At 42.1% G+C, this 26,553-nt stretch overlaps 3 protein-coding genes across 5 annotated transcripts; all 3 read left to right on the top strand.

The window, feature by feature from the left end:
• The first annotated feature begins 1,618 nt into the window (after positions 1–1,618).
• Positions 1,619–4,239, top strand: LOC142219149 (taste receptor type 2 member 8-like). Its single transcript, XM_075288116.1, has 2 exons — positions 1,619–2,276; positions 4,199–4,239. The coding sequence occupies exons 1-2, from the start codon at positions 1,619–1,621 to the stop codon at positions 4,237–4,239; spliced, it is 699 nt and encodes a 232-aa protein (XP_075144217.1).
• Positions 4,240–5,870: 1,631 nt separating this feature from the next.
• LOC142219148 (taste receptor type 2 member 39-like) lies at positions 5,871–6,818 on the top strand. Its single transcript, XM_075288115.1, has one exon. The coding sequence runs from the start codon at positions 5,871–5,873 to the stop codon at positions 6,816–6,818; it is 948 nt and encodes a 315-aa protein (XP_075144216.1).
• A 4,108-nt stretch (positions 6,819–10,926) lies between these two features.
• On the top strand, positions 10,927–25,555 carry LOC142183190 (glutathione S-transferase kappa 1-like). Of its 3 annotated transcripts, none has more exons than XM_075258132.1 (8): positions 10,927–11,056; positions 19,250–19,331; positions 20,914–21,042; positions 21,396–21,496; positions 22,313–22,348; positions 23,694–23,810; positions 24,010–24,103; positions 25,057–25,555. In XM_075258132.1, exons 1-8 carry the CDS (start codon positions 10,988–10,990, stop codon positions 25,098–25,100), a joined length of 672 nt encoding a protein of 223 aa, XP_075114233.1. In that variant the 5' UTR covers positions 10,927–10,987; the 3' UTR covers positions 25,101–25,555. The 3 variants fall into 3 exon arrangements, with proteins under 3 accessions (XP_075114233.1, XP_075114231.1, XP_075114232.1); XM_075258130.1 differs by lacking the exons at positions 19,250–19,331; positions 20,914–21,042; positions 21,396–21,496; ... (2 more) ...; positions 24,010–24,103; positions 25,057–25,555 and adding exons at positions 12,070–12,151; positions 12,644–12,772; positions 13,240–13,340; ... (2 more) ...; positions 15,013–15,106; positions 16,306–16,606 and having other exon boundaries at positions 10,936–11,056; XM_075258131.1 differs by lacking the exon at positions 10,927–11,056 and adding an exon at positions 18,415–18,577 and having other exon boundaries at positions 25,057–25,554.
• Positions 25,556–26,553: the final 998 nt, after the last annotated feature.

Raw genomic sequence — 26,553 nt, 5'->3', positions numbered from 1 at the left:
GAACAAGTTATCATAAGACTAAAAAGGTTTAAGGTTGTTACAAACTGCAAAGCTTTTTCTATAAATATATATTTACAAGACATCTTCATAAATTTAATGTATTGTAATTATTAACACCAAAAATATTGGAGTGCGCACAAATAGTTTTGAAACTTACAAATTGTCCTTGAATGAAAGTTAAATATTAAAGGCGTTTTCTGGGTAAAAAATATTTTTTTTATAGAAAGGTGTGTTAGTGCAAGTAATGGGTTAATATGCACACCCATATACCTTTAGCAGTGTTTGGAGTGATTTCTGGGTGTCTCTGGTTGATGCTGGCATCCTCTGCCTTTGTTTACAAGGTGTTATCTTCCTGCTGTGCAGCTTTCTGTGTAGCTTCTACTCTAGTTCCCTCTCACTCAGCCCCCTCCTCTCTCACTCTGTTACACTCCTCTCCCTCTCACTGGCTAAACCATCCCACCCACTACTAGCCCCCTCCCCCTAGCCTAGCGATCCTACCCATTACTAGCCCCTTCCCTGTCTCCCTAGCCTAGCGATCCCGCCCATCACAAGCCCTTCCCACCCTCCCCGTCTCCCTAGTCTAGTAATCCCACCCATTACTAGCCTCTCCACCCTCTTCCTAGCTAACCTATTCTGCCCACTACTAGCTGAGAGGAAGAGGGGAGGAGATGCCCCAGACACAAGATACTTGGTAAGTATTGATGGTGATAGAGGAGGGGGGAAGAGTAATGGTGAAGTTCCGTTTTGGAAGTGGTGAAATGGAACGTCACTGGATTATCAGAATTTTATTTTTTAATTGAAGTAAACTAGAAGGAGGGGGTTTAGTTTAGGGGATAATTCTTATTCTGGACAACCCCTAAGCCTGGTCAAAACCAATTCTGTATCAGTAATTCTGTATGTAAATCAGTATGTGTCCTGGTACAGTAACCTCACTCTTTTTTCCAAATCAATGTACCACTAAGGAAAAGGCAAAAGGGGTTTTCCTGGCATCTTAATTATAAGGGTCAATGATGCCTCAACCTATGAAACAATAGAGGCATATTGGTCCAACTGCGTTAGCAATGTGTTCAATGTATATCTTGAAGTAGATGGAACATTGTTTCCTAACTCCCACTACTGCTCCTAGAATATCTCTAGCTATAACCATTGACAGGGCAGACCTTCTAGAATATTCTCTTGGAGAAATACTGTTTGTGACATTGACTAAGTACAAGTAAGCGCTTGGCAGTAAAGAGTATTTGTGTCATAAGTAAAGATAAATGTTCTTGACCACGTTATTTGTATTCTTCAAAAGAAATATGGAAAAACAATTGACAGGTACTTTGTTGACTTGCAAATATGTTATTTTTGTGATGCCCTTGTAAACCAGCGGGTGTCATTGAATGGGTTTTAAACAAGGAGCTTTGAAAAATGAACCTTATCTTGGAATCTACAGACTTGAGAATCATCAAGAACCTACACAGAACATTGGATTCCATCAAGCCAAGATTTTACCCATTGAAAAATTTATTGTCAAGATCAACAGAAATCAAAATCTCCAACGTTCTACATTCGAGTAAAATCTTAAGAAACCTTAAGTTTTAAAGGATCTTAATATAAAACTTTGAATAGCACGGACATGGTATCTAGTAGTGTTATTTATGTGCTCGTCCATTGCATATTTCTGGTGACGGGTGTACTAGGGAACGGTTTCATCCTAATAGTTCATCTTATAGACTGGCTACAAACCCGAGAGCCTAACCCTTGCAATCTTATCCTCAATGGAATTGGAATTTCCAACATGTTGCTTCAAGGATCGGTTGTCTTCCAAGAGATTACGTTCTTCTTATATCCGGACTACTACTTCCTAGATTGGGTGATCTACATGGTTATAGCGATGCAAGCTACGTACTCATTCTCCAGCCTCTGGTGCTCCACCTGTTTATGTTTTTACTACTTTGTGAAGATTGTTAATCTCCGAGGAACATTATTTTACAAGTTGAAGGCCAAGCTTTCAACATTGGTGCCCTGGTTTCTAGCGTTCTCGGTGGTCTTGTCTTGGTGTGCTGGGATGCCAGCTTACTGGGATTTATACGTGCATGTTTCATTCACTACGCTTAATATTACAGGGAACCTAACAACATTGGTATCTGCTAAATATGCCAGTAGATGTAACTGCATGTTTAATTTGTTTAATGGTGTTGCTTCCATAGCTTTCGTTATCATTTTCTTCACCGCCGGGGCCATCATCACCTCTCTGTGCAAGCACATGATGCGGATGAGACAGAACAATGAAGGTTTGGGAAGTTCTAAAATAAGTACTCATCTATCAGCGGCTAGAACTGTGACTTTACTACTAATATTCTACTTAATCTTCTATACTTCTTTTACTATAATATATAATCCCAATGGCTTTCCCGATGACATAACGATGACTCTTTGTCTAATTATTGTTTCCTTTTTCCCGACAATAAATTCTGTTATTTTAATTTTTGGAAACAGAAGACTGACAAATACTTTGAAGAAACTCCTTGGTATGCAGTCTAGTGCAGGCAATACAGAAGTCACTGTTACCACTAATTAATTATTAATTAGATGCAATTATGACAGTTATATGCTTTGGTAATGCAGTTACTGTATATAGTTTAATATACTGATGGTTGTTTTATATTGATATTCATTGATACCTCACATCCAGCAATGATCAGTGATTACAGTAATAATCTACAATGTTTTACAGTCAGGGAAGGCGGTAAACGTAGAAAAGTGCAAGCTAAGACTAACATCACAATATGATACATATTCCATATACTGCCCTAGACTGCTATTAAAAATGTATAATGTGTGGGATACTTTTTATGTATATGTTTTTTTTCAAAGGTGTGTTTGAATACTGTGCTGCAGGGAGATAACGATCGCAACTGTAGGGGTGCAACTGCAACCGGGCCCGTAGGGGCTTATGGCAAGTTGGCAATGGCCGGACCCAGGACCACCACGGTAGTCGTAGGGGAAAGCACGGTTGTTATATGCACTGTGGAGCATATTATACTGTGTGGGGATCACTGTGGAGTATATTATATTATGTAGGGTCACTGTGGAGCATATCATACTGTGTGGGGGCCACTGTGGAATATATTATACTGTGTGAGGGCCACTGTAAAGCATATTATACTGTGTAGTAACCACTGTGGAGCCTATTATACTGTGTGAGGGCCACTGTGGAACATATTACTGTAAAGCATATTATACTGTGTAGTAACCACTGTGGAGCATATTATACTGTGTGAGGGCCACTGTGGAACATATTATACTGTGTGGGGTCACTGTGGAGAATATTATACTGTGTAAGGGCCACTGTGGAGCATATTATACTGTGTGGTGACCACTGTGGAGCATATTATACTGTGTGAGGGCCACTGTGGTGCACATTATACTGCTCAGGGGCCACTTTGGTGCATATTAAACTGTTTGGGGGCTACTATGGAGCATATTATACTGTGTGAGGCCCCTGTGGAGCATATTATACTGTGTGGTGATCACTGTGGAGCATATTATACTGTGTGGGGGCCACTGTGGAACATATTATGCTGTGTGAGGGCCACTGTGGAGTATATTATACTGAGTGTTGACCACTGTGGAGCATATTATACTGTGTGTGGGTCAGTGTGCAGCATATTATACTGTTTGGGGGCCCTTCACTATCACATGCATCTGTTTTATAGCAATCATGCACTATTATTGCAAACTGTAATAACATCACATAGTGATTATAAATTAGATACTGTGCAATGTAAATAGTGAAGGCGTGATGGTGCTCGCAAAACCACCATTGTATCTTTAAAGTGTTGATTAGCAGGGACCCTGGGTGCTAGACCTTCACTGAGCTCTTAGATTTATTAGACTGTTACGACCCTGCAGATCAACCATTTCCCACAGCACGCAGCCCCCAGTATTGTTTATATGCCGGGCACTGTGCTGCTCACTCACTATATTCTTGACAACTGCAGTTGTGGGTCTTAAAGTTGTATCTGAGATAGCACTGCAACACCCGTAACTGTCTCTATCAAGAATACGCTGTAGGGAGAGGGTAGGGGGCTCCAGACAAAGGTATCTCACATTTTATTAACCATGAAGAAGTAATGTACAAACATAGATTGCTGCTTGTTTTGTTTAGTTTATGTTCTTTAGTTTATGTTTGTTCATGTCCATACTTTTATAGGTCTTCAATTTGTGTCATCTTATTCAAATGCTTTTATGTAATTTGATTTGATTTGTATTATTAGCTTATCGCCTTGTAAATCTGAGCTATGTTTTCTAATTGTCGATCTGTGTCATTATATAAATGAACAATTTAAATAAAAGTACATATACATTGGTTAAAAAATAACATGCATTTCTAGCATTATTCTAGGTGTATTGTAGCTACTGTTTTAAAAATAAAAGGCTCTAAAAAAGCTAAATTACATAAATGGAATGAAAAACTGTTCTACTTCTAACACTAAATATGGAATAGAAACAATATAATAGAAACAATATAATAGTATGAACTAGATATAATGTATTAAAGGGGTTGTCTAGGACCTAAACATAATTGATACTGTGGAGCATATTATACTGTGTGGAGGCCACTGTGGAAAATATTATACTGTGGATAGGTTGTCAGTATCAGACTGGTTGCGGTCCAACACCCATCCCGACTCGGTGTTTTTCCTGCCAGAAGTCATATCCTAGGTATACGGCAGGAAACAGCCCTGCTCCTATTCAAGTGAGACTGCAGTTACAGGCACCACCTCTACAGAGTACAGAGCTCCTATGGATATCTCAACAGTATCTAATACCTTTATATCCCGGACAACCCCTTTAAAGCCCCCCAAACAGTATAAAGCTCCTTAGTGTCCTTAGTGCCCCATACTATATATGCCCATGGGTGCCTCCAACACAATCTAAAGCTCCCTATTGCCCCCTCACTAGTTAGTGACATTGACCTCTCTACTCTATTGAACACAAGGGAAGGTGAAAATAATATGAAATTATTGTTTCCTTATTTATTTATTTATTTTGTATAAAAATGGGGTAAACCTTATAGCCAGGGACATAGTTACATAGTAGATGAGGTTGGAAGACATCAGTCCATCAAGTCCAACCTATGACCCTACAATCCCCTACAGTGTGGATCCAGGGAAAGGCAAAAATCTTATTGTTGAAAACATACATTAACTACTGAACCCGATCAGCTACTATTCAGCTTGGACCTTCACCTGTTGGCCCCAGTCCAATGCCCCTGCTTTAAGGAATGCTGAATCTCTATACTCAGACATTACATAAGGGACAGCTCCTTTTTGTAATGGGGTTTTGCTTCGCCAACATGGAAAACCCATTGAATAAAGCAGGAATGCGTAGTAGTGGTCTTCTAGTGCTAGTCTATGGATTACTTTTTGTGGTCACGTATAAGTGGGGAGGTCATTAACCTTCTTAGTTTCTACCTTACAAACAAATAACAACACACTGACTGTGTGTTTCCATAGCTGCTGTGCTATGGGAGAACGCAGATGAACCAAAATCCAGATGAACCATGTCATTTGTATATGGCAAACAGAAGCTGGAAGTATCCCGACCAAGAGGAGATTGACATGCAAATATTTGTGCGTCTCCATATTGTTGTCCATGGTATTGCATAGCAATACAGACAGTGCCTGACATGAATTATAGTCACGTATACGCTCACCGCCTGATTTGTAAAGAGGATGTCTCATTTAATAGCATGACAGGAGAAAGATAATTTCACGTAGGAGAAAGAAATAATTTCTGCCTGCTCGATTAAAATACCAAATGACTTGCATGGACCGAGTAATGAACATTGTGAGCCAGTAATCCTCTAGAGATCGATCGCCATGTCGGACATACACCCTATTCTTGCAGTGGTCATACATGCTGTTTTATTTTTGATTGGATTCATCGAGAACGTTTTTATCCTGGTCATTCATTTCCTTGACTGGCTGAAGACTCATGAACTTAATCCTTGTGACCTTATTATCGCCTGCATTGTGCTTTCCAATATCTTCCTCCAAGCAACAGTATTAGCCAATGTGGTTTTCTACTTTTTGTTTTTGGTCATCTACGCACAAGTCTCCGTCATTAATGTCCTATCGGCCACGATGGCTTCTTTGGCTTTCTCCAGTCTCTGTTGCTCTACCTGTTTGTGCTACTACTATTGTGTGAAGATTGTCAGTCTCAGTGGAGCGTGCTTCCATAAGCTTAAGTCAACGCTCCCATTAATGGTGCCTTGGCTGCTTGCCTTCTGCGTAGCTCTATCTTGGGCTGTCGGACTGCCTGCTTATTGGGACATTTATAGGACCACCGTTGATCCTGTGTCTAACTCTTCAAGTAATGGAACATTGGACTTTACTCTGAGTATCCAGAGCAGGTGCAAGTGCTTGTTTCAGATCTACACAGTGGTTTCTGCAGTTGCTTTTACCGTCATCTTTATCACAGCGGGAACCCTCATCTCTTCTCTGTGCCTGCATATGAGGCGCATGAAACAAAACAGCGAAAGTTCGGGCTGTAGCAAAGTCCGGTCCCATTTATCTGCTGCCAGAACCGTGACTCTCCTTCTGATATCCTACTTAGTTTTCTATGGGGCTCTTAGCACAATATTCAATGAGACGACGGAGATAGGCACTGTGCTTTTTTCGTTATGTTTCATTGTGGTCTCAGGCTTTCCAGTTATAAATGCTGTCATTTTGATAACAGGAAATAGAAAGCTAAGTAATGCCTTAAGAGAGATTTTTGGTATCAAATCTGGAACGGAGACTGCTAATAGTGAAGCAAATGTTTCTTAATCGTATCCAACATATTTGTATCATGTACATGTAACACTATGAATTCAATATCTTTCATTAAACTTTGTATAGAGCTAGTGGCATTACTAGAGATGTGAATACCATAGATAGTTAACTTTTTTGTATATATGTATGTATGGAATAAACAGAATATAAAGTCACGTGTGTTTTGGTTCTTAGTAAAATATTATGAAAATGCACCTCTGTTATCTAGTTGTCAGATGAACATTTATACATTTCAAATTGCATGGGCGCCGCCTTGTTACTTTGGATCACGGTCACCGGAGCAAAATTTTTTGAATATTGCAGCATATTTATATGGGGCTGAAGGGGTGAGGAGCACCTGTGGCTACAAGTAATGCAGTGGTACTTCACCATTGGCAGACCTGGATTGGGGCTGCACTTCTCCCTGGTTCAGTGATTTAGATGTATTTTTGACAACCGGTTTGCCAGAACCAGACAGAACTGACTGTATTCTTCCTATACAATAGGGAAATTTACAATATAGAATTTTCTCTTTATACATTTATAGGGATTGATAACCAGAGATAAAGGGATAGTTCACACGTGGGCAAAGAGGCTAATTTTGACAGCGGATTTCGGTTCAAAATCAGCCCCTTTACAATGGAGCCCTATGTGAACAGCTAGCTTTTTTTTCTGCTAGCTTTTTTTTTTTGCTAGGTTTTTTTCTGCTAGCAGAAAAAAGAAGCGACATGACCTTTCTTCAGGCATTTTCCGCCTGAAGAAAGCAATAGAAGTGAATAGGAGGCGAAAATCGCACGTTTTTTTTCAGCGTGTTTTTTTGCAAAAATAAGCGCCGCTCGCTGCGTCTCTCTCTGAGTCAAAACCCGCGCGGACGGCCAACATGTGAACTAACCTTAAGTGTGAACTAGCCCTAAGGGGTCATTCACAGGTCTTTGGTGTGTCAACAGTTTGTGAAAAATTAATACATCGGTCTGAAAAGACCTCAGAGTATAATAATTGTTCATGGGTGTCCACAATGGGACACAATACTGTGTGCAAAGGCCACAATGGGGTATAATACTGTGTTGCAGGGGCCATTATGGGGCATAATACTGTGTGCAGGGGCCATTATGGGGCATAATACTGTGTGCAGGGGCCATTATGGGGCATCATACTGTGTGCTAAGGCCACGATGGGGCATAATACTGAGTGCAGGGGCCATTATGGGGCATCATACTGTGTGCTAAGGCCACGATGGGGCATAATACTGTGTACAGGAGCCACTATGGGGCATAATAGTGCATACAGGAATGATGAGGTGGGGAGAGTCAGGAGGCAGGGGGATGCAGTCGGGGGGGGGGGGGTCAAAAGTTCTCCATGGGGCCCCGCCATTCCTATTTACGCCACTGAGTGTACATGTGTGTTCATCACATGACCGTGGACCATACATCACATGACCGTGGACCATACATCACATGACCATGCACAATACATCACATGATCATGGACTGTCCGTGACTTGATCATGAACTGATTTTTATCTACTGTAAGTAAATAATGAATGACAGCAAGCAGATCTACAAAACCATGAGAAACTGATACAGAAAGTACATTGGAAAATTGTGCAATTTACCATAATAACAATAACAGCTATTTGCTGAAACTGGACAAACCCTTTAATAACTACCATAGTCTGAGATTTTTATATACATGTACATCATTTTCAGTTCATGCGGTGTGATGTCATGTGGCGTTGTGATGTCACTGTTGTAAAATTATTACAATAATGAAACATTCTGCAAGAACGTTACCTTATATACCATGTTCCACTAAGGCATGATATTCTAAATTACACCCAGTGTGTGACTTCTAGTAAATTTGCTGTGCTGAGATATTCCCATCTCGGTCTCCACCACACTTTCAGCAATGGGGGTGCAGAAAGAACAATGTGGCACATCTTTGGTACAAGAAAGGGCCTTGCGTCAAAGATGCATCACATTTGCATCCATCTACCCCACAAAACTGGCATAGATGGGAAGACGGGATAGTAAATTCCTCTTATTCGGTTAAGCAGGTTCTTCATACAAGAGTCGCTCCCTGCACTGGATAACAGAGTGAAATCCATACATTGAATTCCCTTCCTGATTTCCATACGCCCTTCGCTGAGAGCTACTGTATACAGAAACATATAAACAACAACTCATATTCACAATAAGCTTGGACTTGGGTAACAAATTTTTTTTTTTGCATTTTGTTTCACAACACCTTCCATGCTATCCAAATCAAGAAACTGGATCCGGCATCCCAGAAGATTTGCATTAGGCAAGGAGGATTAGTGGCCTAAGGAGACACCGATACGCTTACTATACCTTGCAAATCTGTTCTTTGCTTTTTATGTTGCATTGCCAGGTGTTTCTACATTTATTTTGCATACATAGTAATAAAATCACAATGTATCTGCTCATAGAGGAATTTTTGGACCCAAAAGTCTTGCAAAGGACAATAGCCTATTAGTTGAGACTAGTGACAAGTCTTATGATGTAAGCTATATACACAACAGCTTAATTTAGGATATCTTAAAAAGTGGCTAAGTACCTACATGCTTAGTATAGGATTATTTCTTCTGGAGCAGGGGTAGGGAACGTACGACTCTCCAGCTGTTGCAAAACTACAACTCCCAGCATGCATACTGGCTCTGCTGTTCTGGGAACTCCCATGGAAGTGAATGGAGCATACTGGGAGCTGTAGTTTCACAGCAGCTGGAGAGCCAAAGGTTCCCTACCCCTGTTCTGGAGGATCCAATGTCTTGGCCATAGGGGGTCACAGCTAGGGTCCTGGATCTTGGAGATACCCCAAACCCCCTTCTGTCACATAACAAGACATCAATAGTATACATGACATATAGTAGACGGGGTCCTGCTGCAGATGTGTGGAACCAAGGTAGTAGTCATCAATAAATAATGGTTTTCAAGACATATTGTACTATTGGAGTCAGTAGCTGAAAACCTGAAAACCTAGAGGGCACAGGCCCCGGATCATTTGTCTAGTGCCCTCAATTTCCCCCAATCTGACTATGGCAGGAGACAAATCTACTGCAGTACACAGGCAATAGAGACCCAGAGCTTAAAGAGGATCCTTCGCATTCTCTGACCTGAGCTTTATATACCCCTATACTAGTTCTCCTAAGCTGAATTTTCTGCTTTTATAATCTCATACCTTTTTATTAGCTTGCCCAGTTCTAAAGATATTGGTTCCATTACTTTGGGTTGCTGATAATACACTTTATAATACACTTCTATTTGTAGATGAAAGTAACAGCACCAATATCTACAGCCTACAGAAAAAATTAAGTCTAATGGTCGCACATCTGCATGGTTAGTCTCCTTTCTCTGGATCTCCCATAGAAGTGAATTAAGAGACCACCACTCAGCAACCAGCAACCACCTTACCACGTGGGTTGGGGGATCTCATTTTACAACATATGTGTGGTCCTAGATCTAGCCATAGGAGTGCCGGTGGAGGAGAAGGTGCACAAAGTCACTGGAGTCAACCGAAGGTGATAATAGGTCTTGTGGTTGGTGACACACAGACAGTGCATCAGTCACTGTGATAAATCTGGTGTATTTTCAGACTGTCTAAGTTTACACTGTCTATTAGTAAATCTAGGCCATCATGTCCTAACACAGTGTCGAATGCAAATGAGAAATTTTCTACAACATTCCTAAGTGTCCCTCTTTTGGATGTAAAGTCTCTACCTTTGACTAAAGTCCTTCTGCCACTCCTTCCTCCTTTAATGCCCTTGTTTTTGCTTTTGGAAATAGATGTGCAATAATAAACGTAACTATATTGTTCTAGACGCTATTTATCTGATGCATAACTGTATATTAGACCACAGCTTATGTAACATATCATAGTTTGTGCATTTTAGACCTCATAATGTCTATATTCAGATATAGTTTCTTCTAGTATTTGAATAAAAGCCTATTCAAACCTATTGATATGCATACACATGTTAAACTTTCACCCATATACTTGTCCCTCTTATACACGTGACCCTGTGTGTTTGTTAGCTGGGTGCAATAAATAAAGCTAACAATAGATGGCAGTGCAAGTCTTTCCTCTCTATAGTCTGCAGACAAGGTCATATACAAGGGGCGGGAGTGAACTCTTCCCACAATGCTCCTTGTATTGTGAGTGCAGCAGCCATGTCTACACGTAAGGTGCTGGAGCTCTTCTATGATGTCGTCTCCCCCTATTCCTGGCTGGGGTTTGAGGTGAGAGCTTTAATTTGGGGATAGTAAGTGCAGCACATGGTGCGCCGTGTACTGGTCTGTGCAGACACTTCCTAGTGACTCTGCTATTACAATTTCATATACAATATATTAAGGAGTTGCTCTTAGTGCATTCCCGCATGTGGCTATGTGTACATTTATATATCTGTAATACCGGCGCTATACTGCGCTGTAGATTTTATACAAGCCTTGTCAGTTATCCTGTTGAACACTATGGTAGTAAAGTTTATTGCAGAGTGTCGGTGTTATTATTGTGTATTGTCTGTTTGTTTATATCTATATGTGTCACTTATTCTATAAATACACACTACACCATGTACTGGCCTGGTAACTTGTAGGGTTTATCATCAGTTGGAGGAGATACATAGCAAGCACCGACATCACAGATGGAATGGTACGCTATTTGTGTAGTGCACTATTGTGCGGTTTACGTAGCATGCTCTTCTAACAGGAGCTGTATTAAATGTACAAGCTACATAGATAATGCAGTGCGCCATCTGTAATATTGACACTTGATGCATCTGTTTAAAGGGGTTGCACAAGATTTAGTCTTTTTATGCACTATCCTTAGGATAGGCCATACATATCTGATGGCTCCATGCCTTGTATAGTGGCTGGGTGCTCAGCTCCTGTTGGCTTAAACGGGAGCGGCAGTATTGGCGCCCGGTCACAGAGCTATCGGCTTCCAGCCCCCTTTTATAGAGTACAGGAACCAGAAGGGGCCCCGTACAGCTGATTGTATGCTGTCCCCTACAATCTCCATATCCATGTGCTAGTATGTTGTAAACCTATAGGTAAGGGATCACTGACACTACTGAAAAGCGCAGCTTCTGTATACGTATATTGATAGGGCATCGCAAACCCAGCGCCACTGATCCTTACTATCCTACCTGTGCACATGGGCTACAACATGATATGCAGCACCAGAATTTGCAAGTAAAGTTTTCTATATAGAACTTTTACTATATGGAATTATTATTTTTTTCTTATAACAGGTTCTCCTACGATATAAGAATATATGGAACGTAGACATTCATTTACGCCCTGGGTATCTTGCAGCAGTAATGACTGCAACAGGTATGTAACACTAGAACAGATACAGTAGCTTGTCTGTATAAGCTGTTATGCCCCTTATAGATTAAGGCCCCATGTTACACAAACACAGTTTCTTTTGTTGCAGATTTTGCTGCGTTTTTTTTTTTTGAGCCATCGTCAGGACTAGAGATGAGCGAGTATTGTTCGGATCAGCCGATCCGAACAGCACACTCGCATAGAAATGAATGGACGTAGCCGGCACACGGTGGGTTAAGCGGCCGGCCGACGTCAAAGCGGAAGTACCAGGTGCATCCATTCGTTTCTATGGAGCGTGCTGTTCGGATCATCATGATCATCATGACATCACCCATCCTAGCAGTGCTCCTAGATCTGAAGCCCCGCCCCCAGTGCACCATCTGTCTCATTAGCATAAATACTTCAAAGCTGTTTTTTTCCACATGTACTCAAGTAACATAACAGAAGGATGTTTTTGATGTTTAAGTAGAAATGACTCTCATTTCTTATCTCACATAGGTAATTCCCCCCCTGCCTTGGTTCCAAAGCGAGGTGCCTACATGGGGAAGGACTTGAGAAGGCTGACCGAGTATTATCAGGTTCCTTTAAAAGAACCAAGTGATGTCTTTAATGTAATGCTTAAAAAAGGTTAGTATATGGTTAGTCGGGTGGTGCAATGTTCTGCCATATTGCTTGACTCCTGGCCGGCTTGTGTATGTTAGTTTGGCACATACCACTATAATGATTCCCTCCACGTCGCAATGATGGTTCAGGAATGGTGTGAGGAACATATCAAGGACCGATCGAGCATCTGTAGAATGTGCTGGAAAATGTCATCTAATTTATGTGATCCAAGATTAGACAACATGAATTATCCAAGATTAGACAACATGGCTGCCCTTTATAGGAAACAGTCTAAATACTTCCATGGGTATATGTCTAGTTATGTAGCTCAGCTTCATTGAAATAATTGGTAGTGAACTGCAATACCACACTCAGCCTGTGGACAGGTGTGGTGCTGTTCTGGAAAAAAAAAAGCAGCCATGTTTTTTTGAGTCCCCTTTAAAAGCTCTACTAGTAATACTCCGTTACTTTATTTGGGCCGTTTTTTTCAGGGACTCTTTCAGCCATGCGGCTTGTGACCGCGGTTCAGATGACAAACCCTGAGTTTGTTGAGGGAGTCTCCCGGCAGTTGTGGCTGCGTATCTGGTCTGAGGTTGGTGTTACATAATTTGCTGTAACATGTAAGCCCTGTTCACATTACTAGTTTCACTCTATTGTTTAATTTTTTTTCCTTCAGCTAAGTTTAAACTAGCGTCCGGCTTTACGTTTTTCGGAGAAAAAACGGAATTCTAATCCACTTGAAAAGCAGTTACCCATGGACCCCATAGACTAGAATGGGGCCTGTTGGGTTTCCGCTCGAAAAATGTTGAAAACAGAGTTTGGACGCTGGTGTGAACGTAGCCTTACAAAGGAACACAAGATCAGAAATGTATCCATTAACATTCTATCAAGTCATTGAATAAACTGAACAGGAATCCGCCACACTTGTATATATTCAGCTGTATATAATGTGTATTATTTTATTTGTCGGGTTTAACTGTATTTCCTTCTTACAGGATAAAGACATCACCGAACCCGAGAGTCTGCTTGAGGTAAGCATAAGGCCTCATGCATATGCACTTACTTTAGAAGTCCGTCTAGGACCAGAACAACAGGGAGACGGACTGCTAGAATAGTTGTTGACCTGTATGTAGGGTTTTTTCCAGTGGACACTGCAACGGTGCCAGATGTGAATGTAGCCTTAGCGTGTCAGTCATTGTAAAGGAATTTGCAACAGGGGTTCTGTTCTGTGAACATTTGGTAGCCCAAAGTATCTACAATGATATTCACATTCTGAAATCGAGTAAAACTGTCTAATGTGGTGCAAAAATAGACCCTAAGTTAACGGCTGATGGGCCAAGATAGTTCAGCACCTGTCAGGATAACCCAGTATATACAAGTAACAATTTTTTTTAACCTTGTTTAGGCTGCTAAGAAAGCTGGAATACCCGAAGACTTGGCTAAGAAATTCCTGTCCGCAACTGCCTCGCCAGAAGTCAAAAACAAGCTCAAGGAGACAACAGAAAAAGCTTTGGCGTATGGGGTAATAATCTTGGGTTTGGGGTTAGAGTAATAAGTGGTGGGGACTTCCATCTGAACAACTTGTTGTGCCATAGATCTTTACAGAATGGCAGTAATCCATTTGTATGGAAACAAAAAGCTCGTCTGATATGTCCCTGATGTATAAATAAAATGTGGTCAATGGTGATAAATCCCATTTTACATTGTACAGGCACAGACGGAATAAAACCTAAGAGGAAAGAAGTTATACAGATAGACGTGACTGCAAGAATACAGTAAATGACTAGAGCAATGACGGCTAATATGGCCGACACAGAGTTGCTTTCAGACAACATGCACATACAAAAGGCTACATTTTGTTACTCTGATTGTGAACTTAAAGGGGTTCTCCAGACATTATATATAGATGAACTGTCCTGGTCATCATCAGAAGACAGGAGGGATTCCGACATCCATCACTGGCACTTGTGAAATGTCCAAAGAATCCCCGCAGCCTCTCCATGTCATGTCCTAGCCCTCTGCAAACAGGAATGTGCATTTAAAGACTCTCAGCAGAGGGTTTTCTTTTAAAGGGTTAAATGAGCTCAAATTGGTGAATGGGGTGAAAGACTCTCTTTAAGCGGGCACCAAAATGTAGCATCAGCCTCTACAGTCTAGGCCAGCACTGGGGAACGTCATCATTCTGCCCTCTTACAGCCTTTGCACAATATGTCATCCACCTTGTCTTACCTTTACTATATTTCATTTGTCTCCTTGCTGTGCAGGCTTTTGGGATGCCCTCCATAGTGGCTCATATAAACGGAAAGCCGGAGTTGTTCTTTGGATCTGATCGGTTTGAGCTTCTTGCACATTATCTGGGTCAGTATTTCAGTACAGACTACGGTATTTGTGTGCTTTTATTTCAGTATATTTGATAAAATAGAGTATACTATCCATGTATACATCAGTGTACAGTATGCAGTGACTTCTAGGATTATAGGAGGAGTCCCTGCCTCCCAGCGCCATACTGTCCTGTCTTGTAGTCACTATGGAACGGTATGTTATCACAGATATTGTCATCATAGTTATCACAGATAGAGTTGCATTGAAAGAGAACAACTATATATAGCTAACACAGGTTACACCATTCACAATTGGTGATGGTCACAACTCGCCTCCTCCCACTCGTACACATCATTCTCTCACAGAAGTCCATGGGGGGATATATTAGTGTGTATATGAAAGCTGCTTTGATACAAAGGTAGCACATTTTTGTAGTCGGCATTTGAAAAAAAAAATTCAAATTCTGGGCAAAAAAGGTTTTCTCTTTATAAAGTGTCTGTCAGTGCTATTAATGGATTAGTAAATGCATCCATATATCTCTAGCCGTGTATTGAGTGATCTCTGGGAGCTCCTGGCATCTTCTGCATTTGTTTACAAGGTTCAGCTTCCTGATCTGTAACTTCCACGCTAGTTACCGCTAGTTACCTCTCACCTCAATCCCGCTCTACTTCCTCTCTCCCTCCCTCTCATACACCCCTCCCTGGCTATCTTACTCACAAATACTAGCCCTTCCCTAAATACTCAGCTCAACCCCCGACCCCATTATATACTTACCTCTATTCCTCCTGTGGGACGCCCATCCTTCTTTTCTGACTGCTGGTGCGTGTTCTTGTCCCAGCGCGGCTCTGTAGCGACGATCCATCTCTACTTTGGGACCTGCACAGAGGCGGATTATCGCCAGCAGAGTGTAGACAAGAACGTGCGCGGCAGTCAGAAGATAGGGAGGAGTCTGGAAGGTAAGTATGATGGAGTAGATGGTGGAAGAGTAGTAGTGACAATCCATTTCGGGAAACAGACAGATCGTCACCAGAAAATGTCCCTGGCGCGGTTCTGTTACTTGGATCAGCGTAGATGCAGGAAAGCTGGCAAACGCCATAATCATGTTTATGAAGATAGAACAGATCAGGAAACAAAGTATCAGTATCTGCTATTAAGAATCTAAACCTAAAGGTGACATGTTACCTTTAACACTGGCAAGAAATATCACTTCATGTCTTTTCTGTGCTTTCTTGCAGGTGAGAAATGGTTGGGCCCGGTGCCGCAAAAATCCCAGCTGTGACGTCCTTATCATAAAGGAATCGGCATAATAGGAGTTATTACTACTGTATGACAGTATTCGTATGAGGTGTCCGCACAATGACTTATGATCGTCGCTTGTTAAATGAATGTACGTTATAAATAATCTGTATTCATGTTGGAATCTTCAGGCAGTAAAGAGAACTCATGGATGGTTTTATAGAGCTGGAATATAATGGGTTAATAATCTATAATTCACCATTTCTGCCTTATTGAATAAAACTAGTTTATATATTCACAGTTTACTGTATTTTTTGCATTCATGAAGCTATAAAGTCGTCCTTTGCATTATGAAGTACAATTGCGTTTCCGTATATATAATTGACAGGCTGTGACTCCTTAAGCTGCATCGGTTTTGGAAATCTCAGCTTGTCCGCACTGCAGTTAATGCAAAGTGGCCATGAGATTTGCTAGAATCCCATCCACTTTGCCCTTACTGTAAAACGCTGTGATTTTTTTTTCCCGCGGCGTTTCCGTCCCGTGGGTTCCGGCCTAAAGAGGTTTTCTGAGCAAAAAAAAAAATATTTTCAAATTAGCCCGGGGAAGGTGAAAAAGATACATAAAAAAATCATACACCCCTGTCCCTGGTGCTCCGGTGTCTTCTTGAAGTGAAACTCCATGCCGCCTGTGACGTCCGGGATCCCTACTGCCGAAGCTGCTAATTGGGCTCAGTGGTCATGTGACTAATGAGGCCAATCTGTGGCCTCGGCAAATGACCCTGGGACGTCACAGGAAGTGATGTCACGTGTCCTTCGCTGAAGCCACTGAAATATTTAGTGACGTGTGCTAGGCATTACTGCAAAACCACATAAGGGTCAATGCGCACAGAGTCTTTTTGGGGGGGCAACACGGCGGCTCAGTGGTTAGCACTGCAGCCTTGCAGCGCTGGAGTCCTGGGTTTGAATCCTGCCAGGAACCACATCTGTAAGGAGTTTATACGTTCTCCCCGTGTTTGTGTGAATTTCCTCCCAATCTACAAAGACATACTGCTAGGAAAATAAATGTACATTGTGATCCCTATATGGGGCTCACAATCCACATTAAAAAAAAAATGCACACAGAGTTTTTGTGCGCTGATTTTGACGTGGAATTTTCCGCATGGAAAGAAATGCCTGGAGTTTTTTGGATGCATTATATGATGCGGTTTTGCCGCGCAGTTTTTGCCAGTTCCATACCCAATTCTGAGCCGCGGAATTTCAGTATCCCATTGACTGCAGTGGTTTTTGCAGACAGAATCTACCTGAAGGAAGCTTTTCTTTTCTGCTTGTTGAAAAATTCTGCGAGTAGAAAAAAACAAACAAACGGAGCCCATAGAACTCTATGGGGAGGTGTTTTTTCCATGCAAATTCTGGAACGAATTCAGCGTCAAAAATCAGCACACAAAAACTCAGTGTGCATTGACCCTTACACTGCAGAAAAATTGTGCTGTGTTTCTGCCATGGCCTTTTCTGCAGCGCATTTTGGCTGTGGCTCGCTACATGACCCCTTGTTCACATTTGCGCTTGGTAATCCATTCAGTGAGTCTGCATGGGGACCCCCCAAATGGACTACCGAACGCATTTGCTAGCGGTTAGCAGTGAAAGCACATGGACCCCATAGACTATAATGGGGTCCATGTGTTTTCCGTGTGCTGCCCACACAAATCATGCGGACGTGAAAGTAGATCATTATTTACTTTTCTGTCCACGTATTCCGTGCGTTCACCGTGTGGAGAGCATATGGACTCCATTATAGTCTACGGGGTCTGTGTGATTTCACTACACACTGCTAAGCAAATGCTTTTGGTTTTCTGTTTGGGGTCCCCTTCGCTTAAACCAATCCTCACTTTTTGCGTCTCTTCTCATCGTTTTTAACTATTTAGTGACAGATGCAGCTCACAAGATTGGATTCAACACAAGACTTGCAATTTCACCGAACCTTTATCTTAATAGTCAGACTCTATCATTTGCACCTGTTTTATCAACAAATTCACCCCCCCCCCCCCTATCATTTTGAGAATTTGTCAAGGTGCAATAATTAAAGCTAACAGTAGATGGCAGTGCGAGTCTTTACTCTCTCTAGTCTGCAGACAAGGTCAGCTGAGTAGTAGAGGAAGGAGTAAACTCTTCCCACAATGCTTCTTGGAGTGTGAGTGCTGCAGACATGTCTAAGGGGAAGGTGCTGGAGCTCTTCTATGATGTCGTCTCCCCCTATGCCTGGCTGGGGTTTGAGGTGAGAGCTTATATTTGGGCATTGTACCCGTAATATACGGTGCGCTCTATACTGTTCTATTGCACATGTTCAGACACTTCCTGGGTGACTTTTATTTCTGTTGCAACTTCATTGTAACAATATATCAGGGAATTGTTAGTAGTCACTCATTTAATATATTGCTACGGCTGAATATACATGGATATAATCCTACTTGTAGATGTTTACAAGATTTATTTCTATAGTTCTGTTGAGCACTATGATAGTAAAGTTCTCTCTGTGCTTCAGTGTCGGTGTTATATATATATATATATATATATATATATATATATATATATATATATAATCACTGTAAATACAGTCGGAGGTCTCGGTGACTCTGGATATTCTTGTATATTGCACCATGTAGTGGTCTGGTCATCTTTAGAGGTCATGTATGAAGGCTCAGTATACAGCGGTATTAGTGCTCCATGTGTATAGTGTCATAAGCATTTTCATAGCGATTTGTAAGTCCGCAAGAAACAAAACATCTCAATTTGGATTGATATTGATACTGCATGTCCAACTTAACCAAACCTACAATAATCCAGTATCTCGCCTATGTTTTGCACAAATAAGGTGCAGGTAACATTTTGTATATGTGACCTTTACTGCCGTCTATTGAATTCTGCTCTTATTATTACTATTATTCAGGTGCTATTACGGTATAAGACCATATGGAACGTAGACATTCATTTGCGCCCTGGATTCCTTGGTGCAATAATAGGTGCCACTGGTAAGTAATACTGCAGAGGTTATAAAATTGCAAATTTTATTTTTTTTTTTTAATATTTTTATTAAGATTTTTCAAGTTAACAAGACAATGAGAGATTGAGCTTAGAAAATTAAAATAAGCATATGAAACAAGGGAACATTGTGTTAAACATAACATCATGAGAACAACATGTAGGGGTTCAAAAAAAGAGAGGAGTAAATCTTTCTATGGTGGACTTTGCCAACTATACCATTATTCTGAGGGAGAGGAGGAGGGGAGAAGGGGAGAAAAGGAGCAGAGGGGGGGGGGGCGAGAGTAGAGGCTGAAAGAAAAAGGGAAAAAAAAAGGGGGGGGAGAGGGAAGAGTAAGGTGAAAGGACGACGGAGAGGATAGGTCGTGACCTATGGCCAAAGCAGGCGCCAGGGAGACCACAACTTCTCAAATTTGTGGTGGGATCTATTTTTCCAGGATGTCAGTTCTTCAAACCTAGAAATTTGATTGACTTTTTCTAGTCAGTCAGACGAGGTGGGGGGGACAGGGGACAGCCAGTTCAACGGAATAAGAGAATTCGCTGCCAAGATCAGGAATGAGAGGAGGTTTGATCTGGAAGGTTTGTATGTTGAGGATGGAAGCGCTAGTAGGACCATAGTATCGGTCAATTCAAAGGTGGGTGAGGTAAGTTTGCGTACCACATCTTGAATCCCTAGCCAGAAGGTTCGTATCTTAGGGCACGACCACCAAATATGGAGGAGGGTAACATCCTGGGATCCGCATCTCCAACAGGTCGAGTTGTCCGCTAGGTTGTGCCTGAGGAGCCAATCAGGTGTCCGGTACCACCTAGTCAACAACTTATAATGAGATTCTGGGAGGCGAACACAGGGAGAAAAGCCATGGGAATGCGACAGGATTTGTTGTACCTGCTCGTCTGAGAGAGTAATGTGGAGTTCCGACTCCCAGGCTTGTAAGAAGGCGGGTTTTTGGATCTCCAACGGGTCTACATGAGCTGAGAGGACAAATGACGTTTTGTTTAGAAGTTTCTGTTTTGCCATGACTGAACATTCAAAAGTAGTTAGAGAAGTCCTAAGGCATCCTAAGCTAGAGGCCTGTTTGACAATACCTTCAATATGGATTTTTTTTTGTCCCAAAAGCAATTGTCCTCAAGGGGGGTGGCTTGGGGGTGGTTTTATTGGAATCATCCCTATCACATTTGTCAGATTTTACACCAGAAATCTGATTTCTGTCCAGGCGCATGGACCTCGGAGGATGCTCTTATTTTCCAATTAATCCTGCGCCTAATATCTTCCGAGTACTGTCAGGAGACATGAAAGGTCCTCTTTATAAAGCGGTTATCTGCGGATTTGAAGTGACCCTCCCCTATACTCATGTTCTCTACATCTTACATAGCGCGTACTCCATACACACTCAGTGAGAGCCAGAGACCGCGCTCAATACAGAAGCCAGGGAAAGAATAGAGATGCAGGATTCACAGAAAGGGGACAAAATGTGTTAGGCTAGGGTCACATCTGCACATGGGTCTCCGTCATTAGGGTCTGCCGAAATTTACTTTGTAATATTAAACTGCCATTTGTATTTTCTCAAACAGCAAACACACCACCTGCCATGATTCCAAAGAAATTCACTTACATGATGCAAGACTTGGACAAGGTGGCTGAATTTTATCAAGTTCCTCTACGACAACCAAGTGATTTCTTTCACGTTATCCTTAAGAAAGGTTAGTGTTAACGATGTGGACAGGTGGCTGCGACCTGTCTGACTGCAGTGACGCTGGATCTGCATCACATCTTTGCATTACCTTGGCTTGAAGTTGTGTTCAGGGGCCGGTGCTGGGGTCGTCTGAGTCGTCTTTGCATTTCCTATATGAAGCCCAGAGGTATGGTCCCCTGCAGAGATGTAGACCCTTTAGTTATGTAATCTGGTGCCTGTATAACTGGTGGTAACACTTTATATAAGTGTCCAGTATCCTATTTATTGTCTCTACATACAAGACTTGGTCATTTAGTAAATATATTAAAATCTATTTAAAATGTAATTTTGCTCTTTTACCTATTTGGGCCCACTTTTCAGGGAGTCTCTCAGCCATGAGGTTTGTGACGGCCGTTCAGATGTCACATCCAGAGTTCCTCGAGCAGCTCTCCAGGGAGTTGTGGCTGCGAATCTGGTCTGAGGTTGGTTTAGCATTCTGTCCATTAGACTCTGTTCACATTACTCTTATTTACTTTTTTGTTCTGCAAAAACACGGTTTCAAAGGGATTCTGCCAAGTTCTGTCTGCTGGGACCCCTCCTGATTATCAGAATGGGGTTTCCTTGTACCCCCATCTAAATGGATTAGCAGTCAGGCATGCTGCCACTCTATTCTTCTGTATGGAACGAATTTAGATTACCAACTGCTGTAGTTATTTGGGGTGGGGGTCCCAGCAGTGGTTACAACTCCCAGCATGCTCCATTCACTTCTGTGGGAGTGCCAAGAAAATCGGAGCAAGTATGCATGATAGGACAGATGGCGTGTCAAAGGTTTCCTATCCTTTGGTTAAACTGATGTCATCACTTGTGCCGATATGTCCAGTCTTACCTTAGTTCAAATTGGTTAGTCAGATTTTTCATGAAACCAATACACTGTTGTAAACCTTTGATAGGCTGCAGTCTGCAATACAACCACTGGGTGGCCATATATACACATATAGTATTTATTCTCCACAGAATATCTCAAATAATGTTATTTTGAAAAGCTAGTCATCTTGTTACATATACATGTGCACATGTCCTGCCAAGAGGAGAGGTGAGAAAGGACACATTTGTATAGTCAGGGAATACATGTAGTGTTTTGTTTTTTTTGTTTTTTTTTTTTGGGGGGGGGGTTAAGACTGAAAAGCAAGACGTTGCCTTCAATCTGTTTGCATGTACACTGTATTTAGTTGACTATATATAGCATTATCTAACTTGTGAATGGTTCTGTTTGCTTTACCTGTATTTTCTTCTTGCAGGATAAAGACATTACAGAACCAGAAAGTATACTCCAGGTAAGAATGAGGCCTCATGCAAATTCACATCTTATATGTCTGTACAATCTCTTATCAAACAAATCGCTTATTTCAGCCTGAGATGCTGAGGATTACTGAATTCAATGGGGTTAATATTCCGGCAAATCCATTGCAAACCAGCAGTAATTCAAGCATATAGTCTGTTGTGTGAATACATGTCGAATTATGGGACCATAGGTCACTGGAAATATTTCTTAGGCTAATAGTTAACCTATTGGTATTTCAGACACTGAAGCCACTGTCCAGTCTCTCTCTCTCTTTGTCCAGTCTCTCTCTCTCTCTCTTTGTCCAGTCTCTCTCTCTCTCTTTGTCCAGTCTCTCTCTCTCTCTTTGTCCAGTCTCTCTCTCTCTCTTTGTCCAGTCTCTCTCTCTCTCTCTCTCTCTCTCTCTCTCTCTCTGTCCAGTCTTTCTGTCTTTGTCCAGTCCCTCTCTGTGTCCAGTCTCCCTCTGTGTCCAGTCTCCCTCTGTGTCCAGTCTCCCTCTGTGTCCAGTCTCCCTCTGTGTCCAGTCTCCCTCTGTGTCCAGTCTCCCTCCTGGCCCGGTCTCTCTCTTTGTCCAGTCTCCCTCCTGGCCCGGTCTCTCTCTTTGTCCAGTCTCCCTCTGTGTCCAGTCTCCCTCTGTGTCCAGTCTCCCTCCTGGCCCGGTCTCTCTCTTTGTCCAGTCTCCCTCCTGGCCCGGTCTCTCTCTTTGTCCAGTCTCCCTCTGTGTCCAGTCTCCCTCTGTGTCCAGTCTCTCTCCTGGCCCGGTCTCTCTCTGTGTCCAGTCTCCCTCTGTGTCCAGTCTCCCTCTGTGTCCAGTCTCCCTCCTGGCCCGGTCTCTCTCTTTGTCCAGTCTCCCTCCTGGCCCGGTCTCTCTCTTTGTCCAGTCTCCCTCCTGGCCCGGTCTCTCTCTTTGTCCAGTCTCCCTCTGTGTCCAGTCTCCCTCTGTGTCCAGTCTCCCTCTGTGTCCAGTCTCCCTCTGTGTCCAGTCTCCCTCTGTGTCCAGTCTCCCTCCTGGCCCGGTCTCTCTCTTTGTCCAGTCTCCCTCCTGGCCCGGTCTCTCTCTTTGTCCAGTCTCCCTCCTGGCCCGGTCTCCCTCCTGGCCCGGTCTCCCTCTGTGTCCAGTCTCCCTCTGTGTCCAGTCTCCCTCTGTGTCCAGTCTCCCTCTGTGTCCAGTCTCTCTCCTGGCCCGGTCTCTCTCCTGGCCCGGTCTCTCTCTTTGTCCAGTCCCCCTCTTTGTCCAGTCTCTCTCTTTTCCCTTGACTATATAGTACAGGCTTTTAAATATTTATTTATGTAATTTATTTATTCATTCATTCATTCATTCATTCATTTGTTTTGTTCAGGCTGCTAAGAAAGCAGGAATTCCTGAAGACTTGGGTAAAAAATTACTGTCGACAATCTCATCACCCGAAGTAAAAAATAAGCTCCGGGAAAACACAGATCAAGCTTTAGGTTATGGGGTAATAATAAGCATAATGTTTTAATGGTATTGTGTTTATGTATCTGTGTGATGATCAGCTAGTTCAAGGAGATCTGTACTACAGTAATACAGCGCCATACACTGTGCAGTGGCCTGAAGGGGTACTGCAAGTTCTTTCCTATTGAAGTTCATATAATTGAACTATTTATCATTCTTATTGGTTTACTTTGCTTTTGCAGATTTTTGGGATGCCCTCCATAGTGGCTCATATAAACGAAAAGCCAGAGATGTTCTTTGGATCTGATCGGTTTGAGCTTCTAGCACATCGCATTGGTCAGTATTTCAGTACAGACTGTTTTATCTTAATGTGTAAATGAGAGGCTTGAATAGACTGTAGTATGCCATATACTTAGCTTACAATAGCCATATTGTCACCAGTGGAGTTATAGACAGTATCAAAGGGCACAGATCGATTACATGGACTTCAGGGCTGATACTTCCCAGCATTCCTTGGTTTTGGGTCTTAGGCAGTGGTTGCTTTGATGGTTTGCAAATGTAGTCTGATATAGGAAGAACTGCCTGCTTTAAGGGCTTGTCCCAGTAAGGAGACAGGACAGGAGATAAGTGTCTGACTTCTGGGTCTCCCCCAGTGGTCAGGGGGACCAAAAGTGACCCTAAGGCCACCCATTGTATACAGTGAAGGTGGAAGCAGATGTTTCCTACATGGTGTATATCTATAGAATATTCCCTATATAAAGTAGTTCATGAAGTACTTTCCTCTCTGCATGACTCGTGTGGAGACCGCACGGATAACACATGGACCCCATTATAGTCTATGGGGTCTATGTGTTTTCATAAGCTCACCGCTTGTCAATGCATTCGGTATTCCGTCTGGGGGATCCCCATATCGCCTCCCTGAATGCAGATGTGAACCAGGCCTAAGCTACAGCACCGAGAACTGGTATACGATGTACAGCATTGTGCTTGGTACGTAATGAAGAAACTGCAGCATCCATCTAAATACTGTAGACTGCTCAAACAGCTGGTCGGTGGAGGTGCTGTGTGTCGGCTTTTATATAAGAGGTTATATAACTAATTCATACAAAGAACGCGTATAGCCACCTACAGCCACCCAGGAAAATATTAAAGTTGACATTGTGCAATCCTCCAGAATACTAGTGCAGACCCTCAAACAGTAATGTTCTCCATTTGTAAGGGATCACGTCACCGCTGGTAGCAGATTATTTCTGGAAAACACTTTTCATCTTCTCTATGCTTTCTTGCAGGTGAAAAATGGTTAGGACCCGTGCCACAAAGATCCCAGCTGTGACTACATCACCCAAGAGGAAGCAGCATAGCGGGAGTTAATATTGTATGACTGCTTCTGCCTTAATAAAGTCAGTTCACACTGCAGCTTATTGGCTACTTTATGGATACAGCTATATGGTCTTGCTTTACAGTGTGTTTCAGATTGAAAACATGACTGTCTTACTTAATGGAGTTGTGACAGGGCCCACAGCCTTCTTGAGATGTTCGGGGCTCTGGAACACCATAATGGCTGTCATAAAGGTGCCAACGACAGTCAATGCCGGCCCACAGCATCCTCTCTGCAGCTCATACACCTGTGAGTGAGGTCACGTACCCCAGACGTCACTTCAGGGGCCTGTAATTGGGCCTCAGGGGTCACATGGAGCATGCCCGTCGTAATAATAAAGTAGATAAACTGAAACATCATCTATTGTCCCTACCAGACAAGTGTCAGCCATTATAACACCTTATACTCATTTATAGACTGAGGCATAACTTGAAGCTCCTGGGTCCCCTACCTGTGCCATTTAGAATAGTGGAAAATCTTATGTGACTTTAATGGCTTGCCAGGGTCGATGGCATCTGCTACCACTGTACTTTCTGTAGCTTCTTCCCTATTCATAAATGTGTCAAAATCTATTGTGAACCTGTCTATCGTGTCTGTGATGTAAATGAGGTGGCTGCTGCTATGAAAACCCCTTCAGAAATGGCAATTCTCAGTCTTAGGCTTAGTGGGCAGAGTGAAAATTGCAGGAGCTGGGTATATGGCATGGACAATTAAATTATTTTTAATATGAAAACTTTAGGTTTAAAAAAAAATACAATTTTTTTTGGAATGTTGTGAATTATATATATATATATATATATATATATATATATATATATATATATATATATATATATATAAAATTTATTTATTTAATGTAACATTAGCTGAGGTTAATCCTGCCTGGCAGACCCTAAACACATCTGAATCCCTGACCGCACCACAGGGCCGGACTGATCTATATTGTGCAACGCCTGTCTAGGACTGTAATCAGAAATTTCCAAGCAACAAATACTGTACCACGTCAATATGGAGACAATCCTGGGATGTTTGTGTCTTGTTGCTCAGCACCAACTGCTTAAAACGCTCAAACCAACTTATGCAGGATCAGTCATACAGATCAGGCGATTGTCAATGATGGTAATAAGGAAGCCTGGACCTTCTCGTATACAGGGATCTCCTGCATTACAGCATAGATTACTATTGTGGTTATCTGTATGATACTATTATATTCTATGACTCTGTAAAGCTAAAGTAAGTGTATCAATGTTCAGTGCACACAAATGCAACAATGTAAAATAACAATAGTAACTAGTGGAGAATAGCTGGCCCTTAAAGGGATTTTCTAGGTTAATAGATATTTATGATCTACCCCAAGGATAGGTTATTAATTTCAGATTGCCAATGTCTGATGCCGACCAATCTCCCA

This window comes from Leptodactylus fuscus, chromosome 10, assembly GCF_031893055.1.
Source record: "Leptodactylus fuscus isolate aLepFus1 chromosome 10, aLepFus1.hap2, whole genome shotgun sequence".
NCBI lineage: Eukaryota > Metazoa > Chordata > Amphibia > Anura > Leptodactylidae > Leptodactylus > Leptodactylus fuscus.
Note: the sequence above shows the minus strand (reverse complement) of the source record. Positions and strands in the feature narration are given on the sequence as shown.

Excerpts from the sequence above, each read along its gene's own strand:
- LOC142219149 (XM_075288116.1), top strand. The coding sequence starts at position 1,619 with ATGGTATCTAGTAGTGTTATTTATGTGCTCGTCCATTGCATATTTCTG. Across the intron at positions 2,277-4,198 it reads GATGAGACAGAACAATGAAG|GTCTTCAATTTGTGTCATCT; the intron begins GTTTGGGAAGTT and ends ATACTTTTATAG.
- LOC142219148 (XM_075288115.1), top strand. The coding sequence starts at position 5,871 with ATGTCGGACATACACCCTATTCTTGCAGTGGTCATACATGCTGTTTTA.
- LOC142183190 (XM_075258132.1), top strand. The coding sequence starts at position 10,988 with ATGTCTACACGTAAGGTGCTGGAGCTCTTCTATGATGTCGTCTCCCCC. Across the intron at positions 11,057-19,249 it reads ATTCCTGGCTGGGGTTTGAG|GTGCTATTACGGTATAAGAC; the intron begins GTGAGAGCTTTA and ends ACTATTATTCAG. Across the intron at positions 22,349-23,693 it reads AACCAGAAAGTATACTCCAG|GCTGCTAAGAAAGCAGGAAT; the intron begins GTAAGAATGAGG and ends TGTTTTGTTCAG.